A 27922-nucleotide genomic window follows, 5' to 3' on the forward strand; every position below is an offset into this window, starting at 1 on the left:
GTGGCTAACAGCCAGCATGTGAAATCCCCAAGTTCTGTCATGTGCACACCCCAAGAGTTCACCCCAGTCTTCAATATCTGTCACTCCTTAGTGACCTTTGAATGTAAATGGTGTCTGGGAGAGCTACTCGAGTCTGTGCCCAGTGTCGGGCAGGGCGGTCTGCTCCTGGTGGATAAAGTTGGATTTAATAAATGAAAACTTTTTATCAAATATGGTAGGTTTTTATCTCTTAGTTCAGAGGCATTGCTCTGGGTTTGCTATTAACTATTTTCCTGATAGGACAAAACCCCACTGTCGTTTGCTTTTGATGTTGTTGATTCACCTGAAAGCGCGTAGTTAGTAACTTACGTTTGCTTACGGTGTTACAACAGGTGTTACTGACTTTTTAGCTTCAGAATTTTCACTTTTAACTATGTCTGAGGACAGTGAAGAGTGTGTTCCTTTGCTTCCACTTCAGCAAGAGTCCGTGGCCTCTGCCCTGTTTAATACTGATCAGGTAGGACATGAGTGCACTTTGTTCTTTTAAGGCGTGGGGCACGCGCGTGTCGCATTTAGCTGCAATTACACTTCAGTAGCCTGAAAGGACAACTGGGTTTTTCTTCTAGTTTTAACAGCAAATGAGAAAATAACTCTTACGGCTCTTGTGATGCTGGCCTGGTTTTCATGCACTCTGTTTTCGTGTGTGGAGGTGTTTTGTGATTGTGTCTCTGTTCCTGACTAGCGAAGGAGATAAAATGGTACATACTGGTCTGATTTCTTCACTTGTTCTCTCTGTGTTTGGTTTTGCAGGGTTTTGTGTGTTAGTTAATCAGTCTTTGGCTGTTTCTGTGTTTGCTTTGCAAAGCTGTATATTTTTATTTTACTTTTTATATCTCTGGGCATAAGATGGGGGCAAGTGCTTGCCCATGCAGGACTGCTCTTACAGCACAGAAAGTGCAGTGTTTTCTGCAAGTGTGCATAAACCTAAATACTAGGTCTGCTATACTTGTGAACTGTTCCAAGGCTCTGATCATCTCCAGTGGGGTGTTACTTCTGATCATCTTAGTTTATTTAGACAGGTAAGCTTATTGTAAGCATATTATAGACTGAGAGAAATAGAGTATTTTCACTACCAAAGTGAAAAATGTTACATTTGAGCTGTATAGAAAGAGGTTTGGTTGCAACCAGCATTTCAGAGCAATTAAATATAATCTCTTTATTTCCATTCTCCCATATTCCTGTTTCTTTCCAACTTCACACAAAATACTGAGTGATTTCAATGAATCTTTCATTTAGTAAGAAATAATATTGAACCTGAGATCTTTTTCAGGACAAACTTTAAGCTAATGGTTTTAAATTCAAATTGAAGTTAAAACGTTAATTCTGAAAATCTGTTTGCCTGATAGTTTTAATTGCTTAATTAAAAAAAAATAAATTTCTCCCTTTTTGTTCAGATTCCTTTTTTGAAAAAGAAAGCAAATTTTCTTAGGGGACAGTTCTTGAAACCCTGTTGAGCTTCATCCTGAGGATAGTACGAAAAAAGGACTAAATAGGCAAAGCTTTTGATGTGTATTGTTACTTTGTAATGTTTTGTGAAAGCAAATTTTTCATGGGTTGGGGAAGTTGTAAAGCTTCAACCAAGGTTTTAGCAGTGTCAGTGTTTGCAGTTCGAAGTCCAGGGCCTGTACTCCTTAGTCACTTAAGTGCTTTTGAAAACCCCACTATGAGTTCCTGAGCGTGGACTTATTGTCTTCTCTTTTCTGAGGGTGGGGCTAGGAAAATTCTGCATGAAGAATCTCCCAAATTACTATTGATCCATCGAAAACCACAGTGAGTTAATGAGATACAAGTCAGCAGTTATGTTTGGAAATGCTAAGAACAGGTAGTGGGACTTTAATATTGCATGTTTAAGGAAAAAATTACTTGCAGTACTTGCAGAGTACTTAAGTAGAAATACATTAGGTTCTTTTCAGTGCCCTATCTTAAATCTAGAGCTATTTTGCTAAAACTCAGTGATATTTTAAAGGTATTGTAAAAGGTGTCTTCCTTCAGTTTATTGTACATTTTAATCTGAAGCTGATTTTGTGCACTTTACTGAAACTGAGCTGTTTGTAAATGAAGTAATTCAGAAGAGATTAATTTTGTAAGGAATCGAACATTTTTGTGTTATGACTCATGTTAAACCTTTTGAGTGAAAGGAATGGGAACAGTACAGCATTGACTTTGGTAAAAGAAAGAGCAGTCTGTGTAAACTCTTCTACTTCAGGGCTTGTTTGGAGTGACTGGTGCAAAATTGTTTTATTTCTTTGTAGTCCACCAGAGATGAAGCATGTCTCAGTCTGCTGTTGTGTGCTCTCTGTGTGCACACAACATGTAAGAGGCTGAGTGTCCTCTGCTGATGGGGCTTCTTGTAGAGGAGGCAAAAGGTGTGTGGCACCAGGAGTGCAGGCCTGATCATTTACTTGTAGATGGTGTTCCCAGGTGGTGGTTTTGCTTGTGGTTAACTTTAATTCCATTGAGAGTTTGCCTCTGTCCGTGTGTTTGAATTACACCCTTGATGTTTCATGTAGCAGCATCAGGAATGCTGAGAGGCTCTTTCATGTTTTTTGACAAGGGTGGTGGGAATTTCTTCAGTGACAGGATGTGGTAGTAGTGGCCGTGGGAAGGGAGGGGAAGAATCTGCACCCTTAGCTCATCACGCTAAAACTTTGGGATCACATCCCAGTATAAAGAATGAGAATTCCCTCAGTTTGATCACAATTTCTCTGTCATTCTCAGTAAAAATGCAAGAGTACAGTACCTCCTGAAACTCCATTTTTACATATATCCTAGTTCGTGCACTGTAGTGGGAGTAACACAGTAAGGGAAGTAGAAATTCTCTTGGGATTTTCAGGGAGTTAGGGTCATAAATGTCTGTTTGGCATTATTTGCAGGAACAGATCTAATTAACTCCTGCTGACCTATGAGTAATCTACTGTCACACACCCTTGTATCAACTGTAGCGTGGACCAAGGGAAGAGGCTGAGTTTCTTTGTTTGGCTTTTCCAGTTCTGTGTGGGGGAGAGGTACCCATGGCTGTTAGATGCCACCAGCCTCCTGTCAGCTGCTGCTGGCTTTCATACAAGTGCTTCTAACACAACCCGGCGCTCCCATTCTTTTGGTAACGATGTGATGCAAGTAATTACTGCTGTTTAAGCCCTTGTTGTGGCAAGTGTTCTGGACAGTAAATATTACCTTCCACATTTTCCCCTCAAGATCATCTTTAGCTTAGTGTACAAGAACGGGCTTGTGGATACCTGATGAGGAAACTGGTTTTGATGTGTTGCAGAATGACAACAGTGAGAGACGTCGCCATGATAACAGCGAGCGCAGAAGGAATGACAATCCTGAGTCAGAGACCAATGGGCAGCCACAAAACAACGTTCAGCAAAGATGAAGAAGAAGATGAGGAGCTGACACTGAAATATGGGGCAAAACATGTGATTATGTTGTTTGTACCTGTCACGCTTTGCATGGTGGTCGTTGTTGCAACCATCAAGTCTGTCAGCTTTTATACGCGCAAGGATGGACAGCTGTATGTATCATTTTTTTCCCCCCTCTCTTTTCAGTGGACTCAGATAATTTCCTTTAATCGCCATTTCTTCAGGAGTCTAATCCAAGCAGTGAATTCCCTCTTGCCTCCCTTTTCCCCTTCACCAGCCTGAAAATAGTTTTGTTTTATTCTTCCCAGAAACCAGACTCTATATCTGTGGTACAATTGACGTTTGTTGTCTGCTTGGTGACCAGTGGGGATAACATCTTGGTTGTTACTGCTTGATTCAAACCCTAGTCCTCATTTTAATACTTTAACATGCCCTGTGGTATTTATAAAATAAACTCAGTCCTGAGCCAGACCTATTTCAATTGTGCTCTGCTAGAATACAAAGATTTTGGAAAAGGAAAAAAACTACTCATTTAAATGAAGTAATATATATGCCAAGTTCTGATTTGCCTATGCTGTTTGATGAAGAAATGGAAATGCAAGAGGAAGAGGAAGGTAGCTTTAAGAGGTTCACTTCTCTTGCATTTACAGAAACTCTCCTGGCAGGTTTCCTGTATAGAAACCTTTTTTTTTTTTTTTTTTTCAAAAATACTAATGTTGCCAAAATAAAAAGGTAATTTCAGTGAAAGCTGATTTGAGAGAAAGGAGACAAAGCAAGAACACTGAGCCTGTCAGAACCTGCAGCAAACCAGTATAAATGTTCTGTTGTGAAAACATTTAGTCAGAATTATTCAAAGTGTGTTTGTCTTTGAAATGTTCGTTTAATATAAGCATGTCATAAAATATCTCAATAAACTACAGAATTCTTTTTCACTATCAAAGTTGATGGAAGAATTATTTTTATTGAGATTTTATTTATGGTAAGTGTTTCTCCCTTCCCTCCCCTCTTCCTTGAAACTAAGTGGGTTTTTTACCCAGGCTGACATTTCTTTAAGAAAAAAAGGTTTGAGCCCATACATTGTTTTGTTGAAATCGTGAGGGAGCCTTTCCTTCCAAGGCCACTAGGTGGTGTGCTCATAAAGGTCTAGCTGCAGGGCTCATGAGTCCAGTGGCTCATAGCAGGGGAATAATTGGATCAAACAACATGGAGTTCTTGTTTTTGTTTCTTTTACAAAGTAGCAAATCTAAGAATGTAGTAGTAATAATCTAAGAATGTAGAAAAGGTAAGGCTTGTAAGGGAATTTTTTTGTTTGTTTTTTAAATTAAAGTTTGCTAATACGCTACTACGTTGCCTTTAAAATTTTGCCTATGTAGAAAACAGCTGTTGCTCTGAATTGAAAGATTACTGCAATTCCATTTGGTGTTGGCCTCGCGTGTCAGAAGCCTCTGTGTGTTCAGTGGCATTTCAGTTGGCTCTCTGTTGTTGTAGCATCTACACTCCCTTCACAGAAGAGACGGAGACGGTGGGACAGAGAGCCCTGAACTCCATCCTCAACGCGGCCATCATGATCAGCGTCATCATCGTCATGACCATACTCCTCGTGGTGCTTTACAAATACAGGTGCTACAAGGTGAGTCTAAGTAGAATTGACTGCAGTCAATTGATGGAACAAAATGAAGGGTGATCAGGGAGGAGTGAGCACAAGTGTCAGAACTAGTGATTCGGTTCTGTGGCTCCTGTTTGTTGGTACAGCGAGGAGGCAAAGCCCCAGTGCTGACACTGCTGGGCTGTTCTGTCAGTTAGAATTAGGGTGGCATTACTTCCTCTTCCTGTGAAGTGGGCCATGCACTGAAATCTTCCTTTGGTCAGGAGCTACAAAGTACAGACCTGGTCCTACAATTTTAAATCTATTCAGGACCTCAGGGGTTTTCAGTGGCTCCTGTCTCCCCACCCTGCCCCCAGCATAGAAGTCACCCAACAGTGGATGTGTGCGTGGCTGCACGTGCCAGGCAATATCCTTAGAGCAAGCCCAGAGGCTTGAGGGATCTTTTGTGAAAGATTTCAATCATATAATGATGTCATCTAGGCATGTCTGGGCTTAGCATAAATAATTGTGGTGTCACCTGCCTGGGAGGAGTTGTTCATGAAAACTCCTCATTGTCCTTTGGTCTTAGCGTGACCTATCTGACAAGACTTGTCCTAATAAAACTTCCCAGTGTGAAGCCAGAACCTTGAATCTGTTTCACAGTTGTAAAACAGGCAGTGGGATCCGTGCACTGGCACAAAACTTCACTCCACTTTATTTTGTTTTCAGCAGGGGAAGAATGGTTTTAGTCTTCATGGTTGTGGGTGAAACCTCTTTACAAAGTATCTGTGGAGCAATAGGGGAAATTATTTTTGCCTGAATCTTCATACAGCTTGGTTTTTAAAGTGTGAACCTTTTCTTTTACCACAGTGCAGTGTTAAATCTGAACTGACAAAGTTCTCTTTTTAAACTGCCAATGCTGTTTGCTCTAATGAAGTCAGATAACTGATGTACTTCAGCTAGGTTCCTTGGCAGCCAGTCGGTTCTCCTCAGGTGCTGAAGGCATCAACTAGTTTTTACTGAGCTTTTTTCACTTTTCTGACTTCCCTCTTGACCTTAGAAAGCACTGCAGTTTCTCCTTACAAAAATAATTGTTGTACTAAAACTTCAGAATGATGAGGCCTCCGGCTGGTAGTGATAATTTGCTTATCTTTGCAAGATTTTTATCTGAAAACTCATTTGAGGAAAGGAAATACTGTTTCAGCTTTACTGCTGTTAGGTTCCTATGTTTCTCTGGTATGTGGCAAGTTAAGCATGGTCCTCATTCTAGCTCCTCAGTCTAACCAGAACCAGCATCTTTGAAAGTGATTGTCTTTGATTAGCTTTTCTTTTTAACATATTTTATTATTCTCTGCATTCGTCAGTGTTTTAGTCTGTTTAACCAAAATCTGGCTGCTGTCAGTCATTTAATCCTCTGCATTCTGCAATCCTTAGTTTTTATTCAAACTGTAGCATGCAAAGCCAACTCTGTACCAGCAATCAATTAGTGCTGAAGCTGTTGTGAAATGAAGAGTGAAAATTCTTTAATTAGTAAGCAGCAAACCTGTCACGGTATCCTGCTAGGAAAATGCTGGGAAAAACTTCAATACTTTGGAAAAATCACTTGTATGAAAAGAGACTGGTGATGTGGAAAATGCTACAGCAAATGAGATACATGATGAGAATAAAACAAATGTGTAAAGCGCCAACTTCTGTCAGCTCTTGAAACTCCTTCCTTTAGTTCTGTTGACAGCAGCTATGTAAAGTGTGTATAAACGTTTGCTGAACTCTGGCCTTGCTGTTCAGCATTGTTAGTATTTTACTCATAACCAGAATGAAATATTAGTATTCATGTTATTTTCTTAAGTGATATAAAAGTTTAAGACTTTGCTACAAATACAAGAACTACAGGTAGAAGTCTTGTTGTTAGTAAAAAAAGATGACACAGCTTTCTTTGCCAGTTTCTTAAATTGGTTTCTACTAGTTTTACAGAGAAATAAAATTACTCTTGTTAGGTCACTACTGTGATCTACAGGTAGCTTTAAAAGTTGTTTGCAAGTTGGATTCTGGTTCAGATACCTGTCAGTCTTCAGCTTTAGTAGGTTTTCTGCCCACCCACTTGCTATGAGTGGTGACAGTTTGATGGACTGAGGCAGCTACTTTGGCAGTTTTCCTGCAGCATCTTTACAGGCACCACGCTTATTACATGGGGAAATTCTTAACTCTTTTTGAGAATACATTAGCCAATATGGAAAGCCAATCTGCTAGATTAGCAAGATAAATGACAGGTTTTATTAGGCTGAGGGTTAAATCTGAATGTGATTTGCAAGATGGTGTGGAGGGAGAGAACGAATGTTTCAGAAATTGCTGAGCATTTATGAAAAATATAGTATTGGACTAAATATACTAAATTACACACCATAATAGCTAGATGCTTAATTTGCTGGGAAGTCCTGGTTGCCTCACGTAAATATGATTCCTTTAGTTTTTGTGCATGTGGGCTTTACTTTATATTAACTTTTAAAAATATTTTAAAAACTGTAACATAAGAGGCAGTGTATTACACTACACATCTTTCAGCAGAAGAGAAATGGGTAAGACAGCTTCTAACCAGTTTCTGAATACTTTCTTCTGGTGCACATCTACAGCTAATTTAACCAGTTAATTTTCCACTGAGCATGTCTATTTGAAGCAAGATTTCTTATGCAACTTGCATTTCTAGATTATTGCTTCTGACTGGTTATCTACATGCAATATTTGGTCTGGTTTTATGTATAAGATTCTGTGCTAGGAATTAGACAAATTCCTAAATAAATTTCATTCTCAGTTCAAAGATTACCCAAGTTACAGGGCTCTTCAATCTTAATTTTGCATGGTAATATTCAAGAGTGGCATGCACTTCTCTCAGTGCAGTCTGAACACCTGCCATTTCCAAGTTTGAATCTATGCATATCCCCACTGAGCACAACCCTAAACTGTTTTTTTGTTAAATTATTGGGCATGTATATCTGCTGTCATATCAAAATTAGGGACTGTGTCTACAGATGATTGATAGAGAATTTAGAAATCCTTATATAGTCATTCACCAGTAACATGTTAATTCTGAAATCCAACAGAGAAGCACTGAAGGTTTTTCTGAGTTCCAGCATTTAATTTTGTAACTGTACTCTGCAAATGATGTGGACTCAGAGCAGGCTTTTTACTTGTGCAGCAATGAATCATGTTTTCCATCTGTGTTAATGCTGGAGACTTCTGCTGTGTTATCAGAATGGCCTAAAAATACACAAACAGTTTTCATTGCATAGAACCTCTCTGTTGAAAGACCCCAAAGCACTTAAAATTCATGTATATAAATGGAAATACAATAATGTGTATAGACCAAACACAAATTAAGCAACAGCCAAAGAGAGATATTTGAGTGTCATTTTCTTGTGTTAATCAAAAGGAAAAAACAACCTGAAAAGCATTTTTAAGCAGATACTAACTTCAAAGTAACAAATCTAAAAAAAAAAAAAATCTGCTGTCTTTTTCCAGGTGATCCATGGCTGGCTTATAATTTCTTCTCTTTTGCTGCTGTTCTTTTTCTCATTCATCTACCTTGGGTAAGTGAACTAAAGCATTTATGTGCTATTTATAATGTATCATTTTGTGTATGTGTTTGTTTTTGAACCAGCCCTTGCATCTTAAGAAGAATGACAGTGGGAAAACTAAGGCAATAAGGTTTTTAGTTTTATATGAGTGGATTTGATATTGTGCAGAAGCTGTCCATCACATGCATCACTAGAATAAGCTGTCTTCCATGAGGTAGCTTTTTCTGCTAGTATATCTTCCAATATCTTAATTTTTCACAGCCTTATAACTGAGGGGCAGTTGTTTACATCATGGCTTAGATGGGCTCTATATGCAAAGGCTGTTTGCATGGGAGTGGCAGAAAAGAGTCAGCTGAAAAGAATCTACTTTCTCACCAAAATATATTCAGTGGTTTTCTTTTCAAATTTGGAAGCCTGCTTTTATCCAGACATCAAGAAAAGTTGCACATAATACTTAGTATCCTCTAAGGTGAGTAGCTTGATCAGGGTTTCTAACTAGACTTATGCCATGAATTTATTGTGCTGGGTATGTTTTTGTACCACATGATGACAGATACACTTCACTTTGAGGAAGCTTATTTAATTTGGTCTCTGGGGAAAAAAAAAATGGTGTTCTTCCCATCACTACTTTCTGCCAAAAGTGATCTGTGATGCCCTTTTTTGTTAGTGTTTTCTCTAACCTTAGTAACAACCTTTGAAGTAAAGGTCAAAGTGTTCTGCCCAAGAGCAGTGCAGGCTGAGCAGAGACAAGTTGCCAGGCTCACTTCCTTGAGGTTTGGGATGGAGCTGGCACCCTCCTGTGAGCATCTGTGAGTAGAGGGACTGGAGGCTTTCCTGATGCTCTGCTTCCCTTCACCCATCCCTGCTGCCTCACAGCAGTGTTTGTGGCAAAGAGTAAAATAGAATAACCATGTATATCTTACTCTGAAGTCAGCATAGTGTTTCCATGCCACAGGTGGCAGGTAAGCAGAGAGAGAGATGTATGCATGGCTTTAAAGGTCCCTGATAACCTCACAAGTTTTAATTCTTCTGATTTTTAAAAATCATGAGCCTAATCAAAATGACTGGTTTTGCAGTAATGGCCTTTCCTGTCAATATGTGCTTTGACTGAGAAGGAAACAGAACATGAATGAAAATATTCAGAAAAGTGAAAGAGTTGTTGTGAAGCAAACAGTGGTAAAATTGTTCCCTTTCTGGAGAATAGTGAAGTGCTAACTGGAGATAGAATTTTACATTTGTTCCACTACACTGAATATGAAATTAAAAAAAAATACATATTCTGAAGCTTGCATCTGTAGCTTGTTTCCATTGTTTTAAGCCAGTGCAGTCCAAATTCTTTTCTCTGTCTGTTTTTTCAGTGAGGTTTTTAAGACGTACAACCTTGCCATGGACTACATTACAGTGGCACTGATCATCTGGAACTTCGGTGTGGTGGGGATGATCTGCATCCACTGGAAGGGCCCACTGAGGCTCCAGCAGGCTTATCTCATCATGATAAGTGCCCTCATGGCCTTGGTGTTCATCAAGTACCTTCCTGAATGGACTGCATGGCTTATCCTGGCTGTCATTTCAGTGTATGGTAAGGTCTGGGGCAAGGCACAGTAACAGGTATTATGGTGGGATGTTCTTCTGGTTTGTGACTTTTCTATGACTAGACCTTAAAAAACAAATATATGTGGGGCAGCTATCATCCAAAGTAGTGGACAAGTTGATTACAGACTTCAGAAATAAGGTGATGATCTAAGTCAAGATCAGTCTCGTGCAGCTGAGGGCATTGTGTGACTCTGTGATGCCATCTTCCCTCATGTTTTCTGGAATTTCTAGATATTTTGGGTAGAAGAATTGAAGTCATTCAAGAGAGGAGGAGATAAGAGATCTACGTTGCCATTTTGATCTCTTCTGTGAAGGTGGGGAGCTTTTGGCTTCTCATTTTTTCCAAGAATCCTTGGAAACTGTTGTATGGTCAGAATTTAGGAGCTGGTTTGAGTACTAGTCCCATACAGGTATAGATCTGCCCAGACTACAAATTGCTCACATATGTGGTCACATAGAAACAACACCTGATCCATGCCTAATAATGGAATGAGAGGGAAGCAAGGAAAGATTAAAGGCAGTTTTCATTGCTGAAAGTAATTTTACATTTAGAAGGATACAGTTGTGAGATCTATTTCAGTGATTCTTTTAAATAAAAGTAAAATTCATTTGCATTAATGCATATTACACTTTTTCAAAATGATGGCTGTGATACCTAGGTGTAGTTTTTTTATCAAACTTTAGAGGGCACTGGACAGTTTTGGTAAGAAGATCACTCTGTATCCCAATCTATTTCATTGATTCTTTTAAATAAAATTCATTTGCATTAATGCATATTACAAATGATGGCTGTGATACCTAGGTGTAGTTTTTTTATCAAACTTTAGAGGGCACTGGACAGTTTTGGTAAGAAGATCACTCTGTATCCCAAATACTGATTTAGCTCCCAGGCAAGACTAAAATCCAGTTACTTAGACATAATTAAAACATTACAGCTAAGTGTGTCTGTGAAGATGGGCTCATAACTGGGAATTTTTGGGAAGCATGTAAGGGTCAAGAATGTGCACTCTGAAAGTCACTAATAATGGTGAAGACTGTCCAGGTGTAGAAGTGCAGGGGTTAATGAGATTAGATTAGCTCTGGTAGGTCAGTGTGCTCCTTGGGTGTCCCCTTCCTTCAGAGGGAGGAAGAATGTGCATCGTGTGTATGCTCATGAATCAAAAAGCACCTTGAGAAAACCTTCCTATTGACCCCTCCTTACTTTCCACCCTTGACTGGAACAAACCTGAGCATCCAAGCATTTGGGGTTCACTAAGTGATTGCAAAATGAAATTACTCTTCCGATCCTATTCCAAGACCCTAATGTGGTGGTGGCTTTGAGTGAAAGGAGGGTAAATTTCAAAGCCTGTGACCCCACACTTGGAGTTCTTCCCTTGAGCAGGACCAGCAGTGATGCTAGGACAGCTAGCTGAGGTGCAGGAGGCCTGCTCTGTGCAACATACAGCTCCTGATAAGTAAGCTGTTCCTTTTGGTGTCAGATTTTGTTTCAAATTCATTTCAAGACATACAGTGAGTGGACAACTGCAAAAGGTAGTAGCATGGTTAATACATAAATGTTACAGCTTTCTGTCCAAATAAACAAGAGAGGGAAAAGGAGCTGAGGTTGTTTGTGGAGTTGTACATTTCATTAGCAAATAATCAACATCCAACAGAGAAAGCAAACGGAGCATCTGACAGGTAAGTTTTTCATACTGCTGTGCTTTGAGCTATACGAGTAACTTGTGCAGTCATCCTATTTTGTAAACAATTGCTTTTCAGTCAGTTTTTACTCCTCCCAGTTTCATGTACTGTCCCCTGCACAAGAATTGAGGGAGGCAACCAAAAGCTGCTGTTCTTCCCTTAGGCTAAACATGCTTTGAACACCTCTCAAATCTATTCTAACACAACATTTCCCCACAATGCTTAATAAACCTGGATTTTTTTTCTCTTCACATGCACATTCACTTTTTTTCCTTCTTTAAGTGAGAATAAACTGACAGTCATGCCTGCTTCATAAAAGTTACATAAGCCTCATTGGCCTGTTATCTTAAAATCTTCTTTTAGCATTAAACGAGGGTTAAGAAAAGTTTTGGTGGTAGAAAGCAAGTTGGGTGTTTCCAAGGTGTTAGTTGAACAGTAGCTTTGGTGAATTATTTGGTTGTGACTTGCAAGTCATCACAGAGACACAGATACATTTGCATAATATCTTAAGTGAAGAACATCACAGTTAAAATTTTTTTATACATATTACAGTAGTTTCTTAAGTGGGTTGTATAACTGGGAATATTAAGACTTGTTCCTGTACGTTTCTGACTTGTGGCCAGTGGCTCTCTCAGAACTCTGCATTCTATAGGGTAGCATTTTATCTTATTCCAGTCTCTGCAAGTGTTACAGAAGAACCTTCTTTTTTTAAGTATGTGTGCAGTGATGTAAGATTCGTTTGCTTTTCCTTTCAGACTTGGTTGCTGTCCTGTGTCCTAAAGGTCCTCTGCGCATGCTAGTTGAAACAGCTCAAGAGAGAAATGAAACTCTCTTCCCAGCACTTATTTACTCCTGTAAGTACACTTGGTTAAACAATCACCCACTCAGCTGACATGTTTTCCTCATTTTTCTGTGTTTTAACATGAGGCTTGTCATCTGGAATTCTTCATATGCTCACTTGGGCCTCAATTTTCTCTTCACTGTTGACACAAAAATGTGGAACATCTTCTGGCTAAGATCTTTCAAGATAAAAGACAGCATGTTTTGTTACAAAATATGAACAGGAAAAATGGTACTACACCTTGTTTTGGCCAAAGAAGTATGTCATTAGGCTGTGAATTAAGCACATTCAAAGGGAATACTTGTTTTTAGAAAATATTTACCAGCTTTCAGTGCTTGAATAACCTGTGTATTAATGGAAGGAAAGTGAGAAACTGCCAGGAAGAGATTTGCTTACAGAACAATTACTCTTACAAGAGTAATTACACTTGTCATTACAAGAGAAATTACTCTTTTCTCTGGAGTTTGTCATCTTTGATACATTGTTTCCCCCATAGTTGAGCAAACTAACCCAAATGCAAATTGCTGTTGTGACCTATGTATCAATTTGTACATAATGCCACAACTTGTGAAGTTCCATGTTGCTAGTCATAATCATATGGCTACCCAGTGAAGGAGGTTACTCATCAACCATTGTGCCTGAGAGAGGCCTGTGTTTGGAAGCAGGAAGTGTGCTGTAGACTGACTGGCTGCTTCAGGAACAAGTTTACAGTGGGAGTGGTTTCTTTATCTCTCATTCTGGCTGTGTTCTACTGATACTACTCATAGCTGCCTGTTCTGGTCTGTGAGAGGAGATGTTAACTGAGAAACCATAAATTTATCATAGAATCATTAAGATTGGGAAAAGACTTTTAAGATCATCAAGTCCAACCGTCAACCCAGTACTACCATGACCACTAAACCGTGTCCCCAAGTGCCACATCCACAAGTTTTTTTGAAGACCTCCAGGGATGATGACTCCACCACCTCCCTTGGCAGCCCGTTCCAATGCCTCACGACTCTGTCAGGAAAGAAATTTTTCCCAATATCCAACCTAAACCTCTCCTGGTGCAACTGAAGCCCATTTTGTCTCATCCTATCACTAGTTAGGAGAAGAGACCAACAACCACCTCATTCTAACCTCCTTGTGGGTAGTTGTAGAGAGCAGGAAGGTCTCCCCTCAGCCTCCTCTTCTCCAGACTAAATCCCAGTTCCCTCAGCTGCTCCTCATAAGACATGTTCCCCAGACAACTGGAATTAAAAGACACCATTTCAGTGTGACAACGTTTCATTACCTCCAGGCTGGAGAGTTCTTTGTGGTGGTGAGGGCAGAGAACAGCTAACTTTGATGCAGATACTGCCTCTGAATTGAGCTATCTCAGTACCAGTCTTAATGGACCTTTTTACATGCAGATAAAAGAACTGATTAATGGAAAAAAGTAAAGAACTCACTGATTCAGATTTTCAAAGTGGGCCTCATATATAGAAGTAATTTTGTAAATGCATGTTCTGGCTGGTCCTGGCTGTGTTCCAGAGACCTCTGTGCTTTAATGAGAATGAAACTGCCTGTTGCAAAAGATAGTTGTATCAAAAAAGAAAAAGGAAAAAAGAATTGATTGATGCCAACACTATCTCAGAATTGCATACATCTGATGATTAGCTATGCTGGGGTTTTTGTTGTTTGGGGTTTTTTTATTTTTTAATAGCCACTATGATATGGCTGGTGAGCATGGCTGAGGAAGATCCAGAAGCCAAACGGAAAGTCTCCAAAAACTCCACTTACGATAAACAAGGTGAGTTTTAATTTGACAAGCCTTTATAGTTGTAATGTTATTAGAATACTTGTTTATGGATACTTGCTTTTTAGTTTTTGAAAGCATCCTGGCTGCTGTAGAATAGTGAAAGCAGGGAGGCCTTATTAGGAATGATGAATCTGTCAAGACTCCAGAAATTGCTTACTTATTGTGCAGTTAATGTTCTTGCATTCATTTTTCTGGGATCCAGGATGTTAGTGATGAAATGACTCTCAATGACAGCTCTTGACTGAGCTTGATTGCTTATCAAATTGGGATGATACAGCATAATACTAACTCATTTATATTTGTATTAACAGAGATGTGTCTAGTCCTCTTGGCTATGCAGCTAGTCATGAAAAACATAAGGTTGATTTGCTAAAGCAGAGCAGAGTCTCTGAATTTAACATGTGTGAAGGGGTGTATGTATATGTAATTTTCAGTAAAAGTTTCTATGTTACTGGAAAATCAATCTCTCAATATTGACTAAAGAAGCTAATGGAGGATTAGTTGCGAGTTTATTCCTTAAACTGTGATCTTTAAATTAGGTCACCACAGAAATTCCACTCTTATGTTGAAGTACTGAATACTAGGGCTTGAGTGCAGCATGTAGATAGATGCAGAGTGCACATTGACTCCTGATTTTTTTAAAATAAGTATTAGAATCCTAACTGAGAATGTCTTGTAGTGCTGTGTGCCCATGTTAGATGTTGCTGAATATTATGGAAAGCATCTTTTTTCCTCATTCTGTGATCTGCCATGTGGGGAGATGGTCATGTTTTGCAAGGTGCATTTCTGAAGGAGATTTTAAATGCCTTTCTTCCTTTGAGCTCCGGCAAACCAGACTCAGAATGAAGATGCTGAAGCAGATGATGGTGGCTTTAGTCAGGAATGGCAGCAACAAAGGGACAACAGGATAGGACCCATTGAATCCACACCTGAATCTCGTGCTGCTGTTCAGGCTCTACCAAGTAACTCACAAACAAGTGAAGACCCTGAAGAACGTGAGTATGGAATGCTGTGTCTGAAAGACTTAGAAAATCTGGTTAGTTTATCTTAGTCTTGGTAGTTCTGCCTGCAGAGATACAGTATCCTGTGAGCTAATAACAAGCTGAAGAGCTGTTCTTGCTCATGATCAATACTGACATGCCTCATAGAAATAGATGGGGCTGCTTTTTGGTAGCTTTTGCTTTTGATGCAGGAGTGAGCAATATTGGCCAGATTGATCTTCAGTTTGATCAATCTCAAAGCTGTAATAGCACGAGCTGCTTTCAGACCATTCTGCAGTTAGCTGCATTAGCTTCTGTCTTGTTCATGCAGCATTCTGCTGGTGTATCACCTCTTTGGGATTTTAGGCCCTCTAAATGCAGTCATTAATGGTTTTTGCCTCAAGATTAAACTGCTATAATCCACTCTGTAGAAAGCAATGCTTAAAACCTAATTGGAGACTGAAATGACTGCAGAATGCAGCTTGCTTGTTCTTTTCCAGAATGTTGCAGAGGTGCAGTGTATTGGAAAGAATATGACATCAGTCCTCAGATACCTGTTTTAGCAGACTCGTGATTTCCAGTTGGAGCTGAAGCTGCTATTAGATTTGCAGAGCTCTAAATAAATTAGAGTCTGCCTGTCTAATAAACTGCTCTCCCCATGTGATGCTGCCATATTTAGCACGTGTGACTGCTTCCTCTGTTTCTCACATGTTCTTCTGTTTAAAAATAGAGATTTCTACTTTAAGAACAATTTTAAAATTTACTTTGTCCCCAAAAATTCCAAATTCAATGTGTTGCAAATCCGTTTTCATTTCTACAGCTTAGAAAAGCAACATTAAGACACACAAAATTTAGGAATTGGGCTATTTTAGATAGGTAACTGGTCAACCAAAGTTCTTGTATAGCCAGAATAATAATTTTCTCCTTCCTGTGTTCCAAGAGCAAGTAGTAATGACAGATGTGCAGTGATCCAGTCAAGCTTGTCAGCCAGCATTAGCTGACTAGAAGTTTGGAGCAGCTTCTTAGAGCAGCTTTCATGATGCCATTGTTACAAGCCATACATTGAAGGCCTGCTGAAGCAGAGTAGAGTTACCTCTTTTTTTTCTTTTTTTTTTCCTTTCTTTTTTTCCCCAGTGATTAACCAGGTATACACCTCTGGTTTGATGCTCTGAGTTCCTCTTAGAACTCTAAACTGGGTTTTGGGCTGGACTGTATCAGGTGACAGAGTAAGTGACAGGCCAAATGAAGACAGCTGGTGACCTGATGTTGGCCTCTCTGACTTAATATCTTGGGCTGGTGTTCAGGAAATCTTCGTTATTTTTGTTTGCAGAAAAAATTGAGTGTTGTGCTCCCTGAGTTGTTGCTAAGGGGGTAATTACTATTTAAAACAATAAGATGTTAACTCATGAATTTTCCAAAACCTCACATCGTGGCCTAAATGTGTTGGGGTTTTCCTTTGTGATTTGATCTATAATTATCACAAGTGGTGTTTTAGAACTAGCTTAGTAAGAATTCTTTAGGAAAACTGGGAGGGCAGTGGAACATTTTGCTGAGTGTAAGTTTGTAACTGGCAAATCAAACATCATCTTCAAGGGACTTGTTTTCCCCCTCCCTGCTTAAAGGAATTGTAATTGAATATTCTGTTGAATGTGACATAACCACCAAAAGTGAGCACCCCTCACAACAAATATAAATACAAATGTCTGAGTTTGTATCTATCACATTTGTACGGACAGGAGACTGGGAGTATAGAAGAATTCTAGTTAAAGGGTGAATTAATTGAGTGGTGTAATGTTCCTAAGCCATCTTGTTTCACAAGAGTTTTTCTTTATCACTTGATTCAGAAGTGGTACTAGTTTTGAAAATAAAATATTCTTATTAGCAAGTCTTGTTGATACTTAATGTAAATCTGTATTATTCTCTGACAATTACTGGTGAGTACTGTTAATAGACTGTGTGATACCTAATGCTGCCATATATTCACTTTTGCAGGAGGAGTAAAGCTAGGTTTAGGAGACTTCATTTTCTACAGTGTCCTTGTTGGCAAAGCCTCTGCAACAGCAAGTGGGGACTGGAATACAACTTTAGCATGTTTTGTAGCCATATTAATTGTGAGTATAATGTAATATTATAATTGGGATAGTTTCAGTTGTTCATCCAGGACAGTCATAACTGCTACTGTTTTTTTTCTTTGGAATTTATTCATTTGGTGGCCAGACTGCAAACTGATGAGGGCTTTAGCTGTCATCTTTATTGACTGTATGTCTATCAGCCTTAAGTTTAGGAAAACATGAGTTGTGTCTTGTATTTCTGTGGGACAAATGTTTATATTTGTATATATGTATATAATCTTTCACTTGTCAGAGTTTCCTAATTTCTCCCTCTGTTTGTTTGTTTGTTTGTTTGTTTTTTATTCCCCTCAGGGCCTGTGCCTTACACTTCTGCTTCTTGCCATCTTTAAGAAGGCCTTACCAGCTCTTCCAATCTCCATAACCTTTGGGCTAGTTTTTTACTTTGCTACAGATAACCTGGTGCAGCCCTTTATGGACCAGCTAGCATTCCATCAGTTCTATATCTAGCACACCCGAGGCTGGTATTCTGCGGATCTTTGTAGCAAATCTGCGAGGAGGAAAATGTTCTTCCCTCGGTTCTCAAGTGAGACTGAAGTTTAATATTCAAGATTCCAAGCCTGAATCATTACAACTTCCTCCAATAATGTTCTGTTTGGTTTTTTTCCTGAGACAACTGCTGCACTGGGCACCATATGAATTTTCCTTTGTGAAAGTGGCTTCTTTCTGATGGTTGCTGTGATATCAGAGGCAATCTGATACACGTATCTCTGGTGAGGACCACCTGTGTGAAAATTGCTAATGCTTCCACCAGCAATGTGATCTCTTGCCACAGCTTGATTACTTTCACAGTATTAAGGGTGCTCAGAACTTCCCTGATGTTAACAGAGGAGGCTGACAAATCACATGGAACTTGGCCCTGGAACCACTTGGAGAGAGAGAGCCCAATTGAAACTTCTTCAGCAGTCATTTTTTTGACAGTGGAATCCTGACTCTGCTTTGTGCAACGAGGAAGGACTTTGTAGCAATTTGACAAAGGGAGAAAGTACTGTCACTCTACAAGTGCTCCACCACTTCATAGCCTCTGTGCCTGAGCATGCTTCGTTTAGTAAATTTAAAAGCTCTTTTTCTGTTTCCACACTGGAACTAGAGAATCTTCTCAGTTTTAATACTTTGTACCCTCAAGCATGGAGTGCACCTTCTGTACACCTGCTCCAGTTTATGTAGCTACTTAGACTTGGACTGAATTATTTGGCATTATTGGATCATAAGGTCCTCATTTGGATCTTAGATTCTAAAAGGTTAAACTACATTAAAAGCAATTTCAGGACTTATTTTTTGTGCTCTTGCAAATCATTTTGCTAGGAGACCATTTCAAACCTTGTGTTTGAGAACAGTCACAGCATGGACTGCATTGTTGGTATATGTTCCTTCTGTTGAAATTCTTACCAAACAAGTAGACATTTGCAGCACTCCCAGATGGAGTTTAGCTCACCAGACCTTGAGGCCACAGTGCTATTAGTAGCACTTCTAATGCATCACAGAAATTTTTCCTCTTCAATGTGTTTTACAGTTCTGTTGACCTGAGGTATTGTTCACTTGACCATCCAACGCCTCAGGTTGAGCAGGGATTTTTTTTTTCCATGCAGTATCTTTATTGGTGTGGCTACTAAGTTAGGTGAGACATTACTTCGTGCTACCAAGGAGCAAAACTTGTGGCCCTCTTCACTGTAATTACCTCTCCTGTGAGGAACCGAAGACTGGAGAGAAAGGAAAGACAACTCAAATCCACTGAAAAGAAGATATGAGATTTTTAACTTCTTACAAGAAGAATCAATTCAAACCTTAAACCTGCTAAACTCTGATATATTCTCCATTTGAAGGAGCTCATTTATGAATAATTGCTTGGAAACGAGACTCGTGCAAGGTGAAGTTGGTTTTGCTGTAGGCTCTTCCTCTGTACAAGTAGTTTATTTTCTGAGGAAGCACAGGGAGTGGATGCTGTTGATGGGCATTCCATTCAACTTACATCTTGATACTGGAGTCCTTGCCAAGTAGAACAACTGTCAAAATCCTGACACAAACTCCTTTTACCTTTTTTCTGGGGCTTCGTTTCAGTGCCTATAGATTCAAAGGACTGAGGCATCACAGATGCTCACCAGCCATTGCCCAAATAAGGGAAGAAAGGCTGTGATGTATAAATCTGCTTTAAACCCAAGAAACTATTACTTTAATTGTCCTTGGAAACGTTTGTCTCTTTTCTGGTATGACTTGCTAACTGTAGTGTTAGCATTTACATTTTCATAAAACAATACTGTCTTGTCTCCTCTAAAGTACTTTTATTCATCTCATTTGTGTGCTGATTCGTCGTGGATAGCATTAATAAACTAGCCATATCAAAACTGCTTACACTGACTTTTCCAGTCAGACTTGCTTGTGTTTTTAGCTTCAGTGACGGTTCCATATTTGCTGCAATGAAGCCTGACTTAAAATGGGCTGGTTTTCAGGGGGGGGGAGGGTATTGTTTTTTACAAGACTTTTGAGTTGGTTTTATACTATTGTAACTTGTCCCTTTCCTGAGCATTATATCTAAGAGAATTCCCTTGTGTGTCTTATTGGGCATCCAAACTATCGTTTCATTGTATAGAACAGGTTTGCTGAGGGTTGGCCTCACTCACATCTGTTTGCACCTCCGAGCTGACTCTCAGTAAAGAGTTGTTACTTAAATGCAGCAGTCATCCTTCTTGCTTGGGTTTTGGCTAAAATACACACAGTGGGAGAACTAGCTCCATGAGGAGTTGCTTTAGAATCTATAGAAATGCACAAAAGCCTTTCCACGTATTTGAATGGGTGGTAGAACCTAAGGAAGGGTTCAGAATCTTCAAACACTAAATTGCTAGTCTCCCACTCTCCAGAGCTGCTTCTGCTGTCCTGAAGTTTTAATTTCTGAGCTAGTGTGGAGTTACAGTGGTGGAAACTATAAAATCTGCATTCACAGAAACTGTTCAAGTTTATGTATTTGAATCTCAAAATAAATTGAGAAGGGTAAATGGCTTTTCAAGCCTGGACCAATAAATGTTAAAGTACATATTGGCTTCTTGCCAATTCTTAAGTACACATTTAAAAACCAGATGAAATTTTCTAGGTTTATGGTAGCTAGATCCTAAATTTCATCGTAGCTTATGTTCCAGATGAGATCTTGCAGCTAAAAATCATCTCAGTACTTGGGTCTGGAAGGTTCAGTTGAGAATAGTTTTTGTTCACATCTGAGCTGTCACTACACGGGTATGAAGGTTGTGTCACTTGTCTCTCCTTTGTCTTAAAACACCAACCTAATTTGAGATCATGAACCATTTCAGCTCAGTTAGCTTGGTATAACTGAGAGACTTATATGACTGATATGTAGTCTGCATTTCTGAGGGGGTTTTCATTATTATTAAATTAGCATGTTAATGACAGCACATTAAGCTGTAGCTCTGAGAGAACTATTGTGTCACCTTAGCTAGATTGATCTCTTGTGCCCAAGCAGGCTGACTGATAACTGTTGTGTGACTGTTTCACTATTCATGCTTTGAGTCTGGGTATCATGACAGCTCTCTCTCCCCTTTCAGCTTACATCAGTGATTGTTCTACTTCTTTGGCTAAGCTTCAAATAAATATATGAGAAAATGTAATACTGAGTTACAGATTTGCCTAAAACCCAGCCACTGTCATTTCTCCCTTTTTTTTTAATATTTTTTTTTCCTTCTGTTGGGGGATTTAATCCAGAGCAAAAAAAAAAAAAAAAAAGAAAAGAGAGATCCCTGGAAGCTGTTCTTTGTTCTTATGGCAAAGGTGTATGATGCTGTCAGATCTATTTATGGCTGTTATGGTGGGACTCAAATTCTAATGTCATTTGTGTGAGGTGAGTCTTGAAGGTAGGCACATGGTATTGCACACATTCAGAAGAGTTCTGACTGGGCAGATGATGACTTCTTTGAGCCAAATAATCAAGGGCTGTGCTCCACTAGGACTGGCTGATCTCCTCAGTGTACAAAGCAGACCCTGTTCCAGGCATAGGAGGCTGGTGCTTCTTGGACATACAGATATATATCTGTACCTATAGAGATGTAGATACATGTGTGTGCTCTGGGCCTCTAGATGACAACTGTTCTGCCATTAGTGCAGTTAAGACTGAAACATGCAGAAGTACTTTTGGAGTGGATGGTACTGTAAGATGAAACTTCTCAAAATGCTTTATTATAAAAAAAAAATCTTTTGGCAATGATGCTGTTGAAATGTGTTTAATAGACTGTGGAACGTGTCTGCACTGTGATTGCATCTCAGTGGTAACTTGGTCATTGGGAACTCTGACACAGGAACTAGGATGGGATTATTTTACACTCAAAGTATTTGCTGTTTTCTTTTTTACAAACACTGGTTTGTACATAACCTGAATTGAATGTGAATGTTTTTTAAACACCTTTCCAGTTCTTGATAAGATACGGTTTTGATAGATTATTGCAAATTTTCCTGTATTTGTCTAATTATTAAAATAAAAGTTGCATGGATCCTGACTTATCTTGCCTTTACTATATTATTTTAAAGCCATCACTTAAAGCTCTTGGAGGCCTAAGTGGTGTAGCTGTTTTTCTTGAACGTTTAATGAGTAAGATTCCTGTCTTAAGACACTGAAGTAGCTGCTTTATTTCCCAGTGGAAAAACTTCAAACTGATTTCTGTAGAAGTACTTTTTCTTCTAAAAGCTGCTTTTTGTGTTCATTTAAAGAGTTGGTCAAAGCCTGTTGCAGAAGCACCCATAGGGGTGTAATTAAGGCATTAAAAAATGATATGAGATGATAATGAAACACTGGCTGGCACAATGAAGATCCATATTGCCAGGGAAAAATACATAGGATGTTCAGAAAGAAAACACTTCATGAACAGTAGTGTGTATTGTTATTCTGGTGTGGATTTTATAGCAATATGATTGAAAAAGAGCTTCTTCCTTGAAGCATTTTTTTTTAATGCTCTGGAGAAGTATTCACTGCAAAGTTCAGATTTGTCCAAGTTAACAAACTAGGACAAACACAAAACAAAGTTGCTATTGAAGCAACTGAAGGTGTTTCTTCAGGGGATTGCCTTGTCTCTGTGTGGAAGGCCTGTATAGAAGACCTAAAGAAAGGTCCATCCTGATAAGCAGGAAGTCAAGCACAGGTGGTAGGAGGCCTGCACTGGATGAGAAAGGACCTTCTAACAAAACCCAAATGGGAAGTGTAGAAGAGGTGGAAGGGGAGACATGACCCAAAAGGAGCATGGGGTTGCTTTCTGATCTTGGCAGGGACAGAGTCAGGAAAGCCAAGGCCTTCCTCTGGAGATTAATCTGGCAAGGATTGTGAAGGGCAGGAAGAAAGGATTCTACAGCTATGTAACAGCAAAAGGAAGACTAGAGGGAAGAAAAGGGGGAGAGATGTCTTCCTTCTGAATGGGGCAGTGGAACTTATGACAAATGACGTGGAGAAGGAAGGCTGTGGTACTTGTTGCCAACAAGTCTTTGTTGGTAAGACTTGGCCTTGAGGAATCCCATACCCCTGAGACCAGAAGGGAAGTCTGGAACAAGGTAGACTTAGCTTTGCTGGAAAAGTCCAGGTTAGGGAACATGTAAATAAACTGGATGTACTTAAGTCTATAAGGCCTGACAGGTGGCACCCATGAGTGCTGAGGAAACTGGCTGATGTCATTGCAAGGCCACTCTCAATCGTCTTTGAATGGTCATGACAGCTGGGAGAGGTTCCTGAAGACTGGAAGCTTCACTCCTGTCCTCAAGAAGAGCAGGGACAGATTGGGGAGCTACAGGCCAGTCAGCCTTGCCTCAGTCTGTGGGTGGTTGACACAGGAAATCATCCTAGAAAACATACATGAAGGACAAGAGGATGATTGGAGTCATTAGAATGGAGAAATCATGCTTGACCAACCTCATTGCCCTTGACAGTGAGGTGACTGGCTTGCTGGGTGAAGGGAGAGCAGCTGATGTTGTTTACTTTGACTTTTGTAAAGCTTTTCACACCATCTCCCCTAACATCATCATAGACAAGCAAACAAAAGTAGTGGTTAGATAAGTGGGTAGTGAGATGGACTGAAAACTGGCACAAAGCTCAGGCCCAGAGGGTTGTGATCAGCAGCACAAAGTCCAGTTGGAGGCAAGTCATTAGTGGTATATCACAGAGCTCAATACTGGGGTCAATACTGTCCAACTTCTTAATTAATGATCTGGATGACAGAGTGCACCCCCACCGTGTCTGCAGAGGATAGAAAAAGGAAGGAGTGGCTGATGAAACAGATAACTGTGCAGCCATTTAGAGGAACCTCAACAGGCTGGAGAGTTGGGCAGAAAGGGGAAACTCAAAGCCCTGCATCTGGAGGGAAGTCACCCCAGACACCAATGCATCTGGAGGGAAGTGACCCCAGACACCAATACATGCTGGGGTCTGACCAGCTGGAAAGCAACCCTGCAGAGAAGGACTTTGGGGTCCTGGTGGGCAGCAAGCTGAGTGAGCCAACAGTGCACCTTCACAACCCAGCAGCACCCTGGGCTGAATCAGAAGGAGCGTTGCCAGCAGCTGAGGGGAGGTGAGCCTTCCTCTGCTCAGCACTGGCTAGGCCACATCTAGAGTGCTGTCACCTCTTCTGGGCTCCCCAGTGTAAGGAAGATGGGACTTACTGGAGGGTCACTGCAGGGCCACAAAGCTGTGCCAGAATATGTGCATTTCTTAATTCTGATCTAGTCCTGCGGTGGGATGATGAAATGTTTTAAGACTAAAGAAAAGTTATTAGAACTAGGAACTAAAACCTCCTCTAGAAGTGAGACTTGGGACCTAATTTGGCTTCCATCTTAGTAGTATTTTTATCTTTACTGAGGTTAAATCCTGAACTTGGAGATACATTTCTAATACACTGCATTGAATTACCTGTTTTCTTGCTTCATTCCATGTTTGCTGTAATCTTTTGGGGATAGGTAAATAATTTCTTCTATTGACAGCATCAGCTCTCATGGAAACTTTGGCTTGGTCCGTAGCAGTCACTGCTAGGTATTTTTAAATTACTGAGAAATCTCAAAGTATGTTTAAGGCCAAATTGTGTTCATAAATGTCAGGAATTCGTGAACTCTAGAGAGAAAAGAACCAGCCTTCGTGACAGGAGCTGATGGAACTGGAGCTTGGGTAAGGAAACTGCCGATTGCTTCCCGAGTTTGACATTCTGAATTTGGTTCCTTCCTCTTTAAAGCCCCATTTGCCGCAGGAAGGTGATTTCAGAGTGGCACCAAGAGATGTACCAATGTAATTGGATTACATTTGCATTCTCTTTGTTTTGAAATACACTTTTAATGCAAACTGACTGGAGCAATGGCTAGGCTTCTGTGTTCGTGTTAATTTTGTGATTCGGGTAGTTCCAGATAAGGGTTACCCGCTTTGATCTGGGTCATGCTGCTGCCAGAACAAAGCGTTGTGCTTCTCACGGGCTTGGTTGTACAGCTCAGCATGAACCTGGGGGATGCCTCAGAGCACAGCTGGATGTTCATCGAACGTGTTGGCTGCCAAACTGATGGGATCGATAGTTTATTTAGCCACCCTCACCAGCCAAACACCAATCACTGCTACAACAGCATACCCAGATGAAGGGTGTCCTCCTACCATTCAGCTATCGGCAGCTGCATGCCCCGGGCACAAATTTAACTGGTCCTGTTTGGTAATGAACTGTGTGACAGATTCTGCTTCCTCTGAGGAAGGAATTAATTCCTACTTGGGTGCAGCAGAATCCCTGTGGGTGTAAGGGGCAGACTTGTAAGGAGATCAGAAGTGGGTGGGGTGTGCTGGAGGGCTGGTTAGTCCCCAGGTGCCGCCTTGCAGCAGGGGCAGCACGATTGCTCTCAGGGGGCAGGAGACAAAGGCTGCCCCTGGGCAGAAGTGGGAGAGCAGTGCCTGTGCTGGTGTCTGCAGCCAGCTCCCAGCAATAATCACTTCTAAAGCGGTAATCACAGCCACATGGCAGCACTGTGCCTTTTTTACTGCCTTCTATTCTTAGTGCTCGTAACAAGGGATTAGAGAGCATGATAAAAATACGCGTTTTAGAAAGCAGACTGTTATAAAATATGATTTCCTTTTGAAGGACTGTATTTAGCAGATGATGAGCCCTGTTGGGGAGGCATGTATGCATTTCCAGGCACTGCTAAGGTTTCCAAACTATTTTAAGAACAGCAGAACCTGGCTGTTGTCATAGTAGCAATAAACCCTTTAATCCCACTTCCTGTGGAGATGAAGCTGTTGTCTACTTAATCTGCTTAAAGATCATCAAGGCTGTTTATGTGACAGGGAACTAGGGATGCAGCACTGAGAAGATGCTACTTGTTGCCCCCAGAAAGTTTAGTGCTTTTTGTCTGCTTTGATGGTGTTTAGTTAGGATTTGCTGAGAGACTAATCTCATGAGAAGCTGGTAGGAGTACAGGCATCTAGGAAGCTAGTCTTCATTTATACCATAATTTATTGTCGTGGTTAAATGACACTGTTTTGGGTAGTTCTGGGCAAGAGCTTGCCACTATCACACATCTCCCATAGTTTAAAAACATGCTTTTTGAGGAAGTCCTCTCATCCTCAGTACTTCCATTCCTTAGACTTTCTGAAGCTTCCAAACAGCATCGAGTCATAATTTTATACTGCTGTAAAGTCTGTAGTCCCAAAAAGCTAATGCAATTAAAAATGCCTTGAAGTATGGTGACTTACAATAGGTAATAAGAGAAATCTGCAGAAAACTGACAGATTCTTCAACTAATTTTTGGAGATCAGTGTAGCTAGGTAGGGAGAATTTTAAATGTCATGTCAAAACAATCATCATAATAGTTTTTGGCATCCTGAACCAAAAGTGACGTGAATGTTTGTTCATGTGTATCTAGAACTAAAAGAGACCTTTCTCCTCACCAGATCAAATGTCTCAGTAATTACTGACATCTGTGCCATTGCCAGTTTATTTGGTGTAGTCTGGTTACAGTACTGGGCTGCATGACCTCACATCCTGCAAAGCAGAAATATGCATCTTTTGTTTCAACCAGTATTTCAATGTGCACTGAATAATAGCAAAAGTTGGGGGATTTTTACTTGTTTTCCTGAAGTCTGCATGCTCTGCCTAGATGGACACACAAGTCTTTAGGACCAGCCACACAAGAGAGTAAACAAAGGAATGTTTCCAAGGTTAGTTAGTTATTTGCAGATTTTTAAAAAATATATATTTGTTTGCCCTTTTATAAGGTTCTAATCATGGGTTATTGGGGGTTTTTTTGCTCCTTCTTCTTCTTTCTAGTAACCATTAGTTCAACATGATGTGGAAAGATGTGTCAGACAAACTTTTGACTGTTGGTTCTGTCCCCGTTGACTATTATGCCTGTCTGTCTGTGGATGAGTTCCTGGTATGGAGGGGAAGCTGGCCAGTTACTGCAAGAAGCCTGCAACACCCCCTTGGCTCAAATGTAGTTGCTGTCGTAGCAGTTTTGAATAACTACCCCTTTGGTGACTTTTATTTGATGCCTGATGCTACCACTAAACCTTTTCATCAGATCTAATTTTCCAAGAAAGGTTGGACCAGATGATCCTTAAGGTCCCTTCCAACCTGTTTCTTCATCCTCGTAGGTGGTAAAAATGCTAGTAGAGGATTTTTTTTCAGTTTATATAGGCAACCTGTCACTACTTGGTATTTATGCTACCCAGTCGATTTCTTAAGGAGAAATCAATCAAGCTTGGGGATAACTTGTTCAAGGTATCAAATTATCCTTAGTGAGCTAAACTGTGCTAAATTAATTCCTAAGTGATTTGATGTGGCTGGTGAGTAGATGGAGGCAGAGTGGAAAAAGGTACCTTTGTATTCCTTAATACCTCTGCAGACACTTACAATACTGAGGCATATTATTCTCATTTGTGTCAAGGCTTTTGATCCTAATTTAAGGTGCGTATCCTTTTGGTGCAGTATTTTAGCTCAAATTCTGTAAATCATGTAGTTTGATGTCCAGCTCAACTGAAGTTCTGCCAAATTGCATGAGATCTGATTAATACTTACAAGAGTAGCTAAAATTAAATCTCATGTTTTAAGAAGAAAGCAGATTTTATCAGTAGTCTCTAAGCTCTGCAGTATGATATCATCATTATGTCAATGTCTTACAGAGTGCTGAGTATTTTGACACATGTAGCAATGGTGTTTGTCTTTTGTTAGGAACAAATTGAACATCTGGGTACAGATGTCTCCCACTTTCTGTTACAGGAATGGTCAGTGCCTCCAGGTGCTGCTTAGTCTTTAGTGTTTGGGGATTTTTTTTCCCAATGGTTTTACTATAATTATAGAGGTGAGAGCTATAATAATAATATGTAATAAGTAATTGTAATATATTTGTATTTGTAATAATAA

General features: G+C 40.0%; 1 protein-coding gene across 1 annotated transcript in view; it reads left to right on the forward strand.

The window, feature by feature from the left end:
• Positions 1-18338, forward strand: part of PSEN1 (presenilin 1) — a 20839-nt gene extending 2501 nt beyond the window's left edge. The window contains 10 exon segments of the mRNA XM_008937859.1: positions 3308-3408; positions 3410-3553; positions 4890-5031; positions 8500-8567; positions 9914-10134; positions 12584-12682; positions 14354-14440; positions 15271-15444; positions 17422-17540; positions 17853-18338. Of these exon segments, the coding sequence (XP_008936107.1) occupies positions 3308-3408; positions 3410-3553; positions 4890-5031; positions 8500-8567; positions 9914-10134; positions 12584-12682; positions 14354-14440; positions 15271-15444; positions 17422-17540; positions 17853-18008 (1311 nt within the window). The 3' untranslated portion in view covers positions 18009-18338.
• Positions 18339-27922: the final 9584 nt, after the last annotated feature.

The sequence above is a fragment of the Merops nubicus genome, unplaced genomic scaffold (assembly GCF_000691845.1).
Source record: "Merops nubicus isolate BGI_N331 unplaced genomic scaffold, ASM69184v1 scaffold12043, whole genome shotgun sequence".
NCBI classification, from domain to species: Eukaryota; Metazoa; Chordata; class Aves; order Coraciiformes; family Meropidae; genus Merops; species Merops nubicus.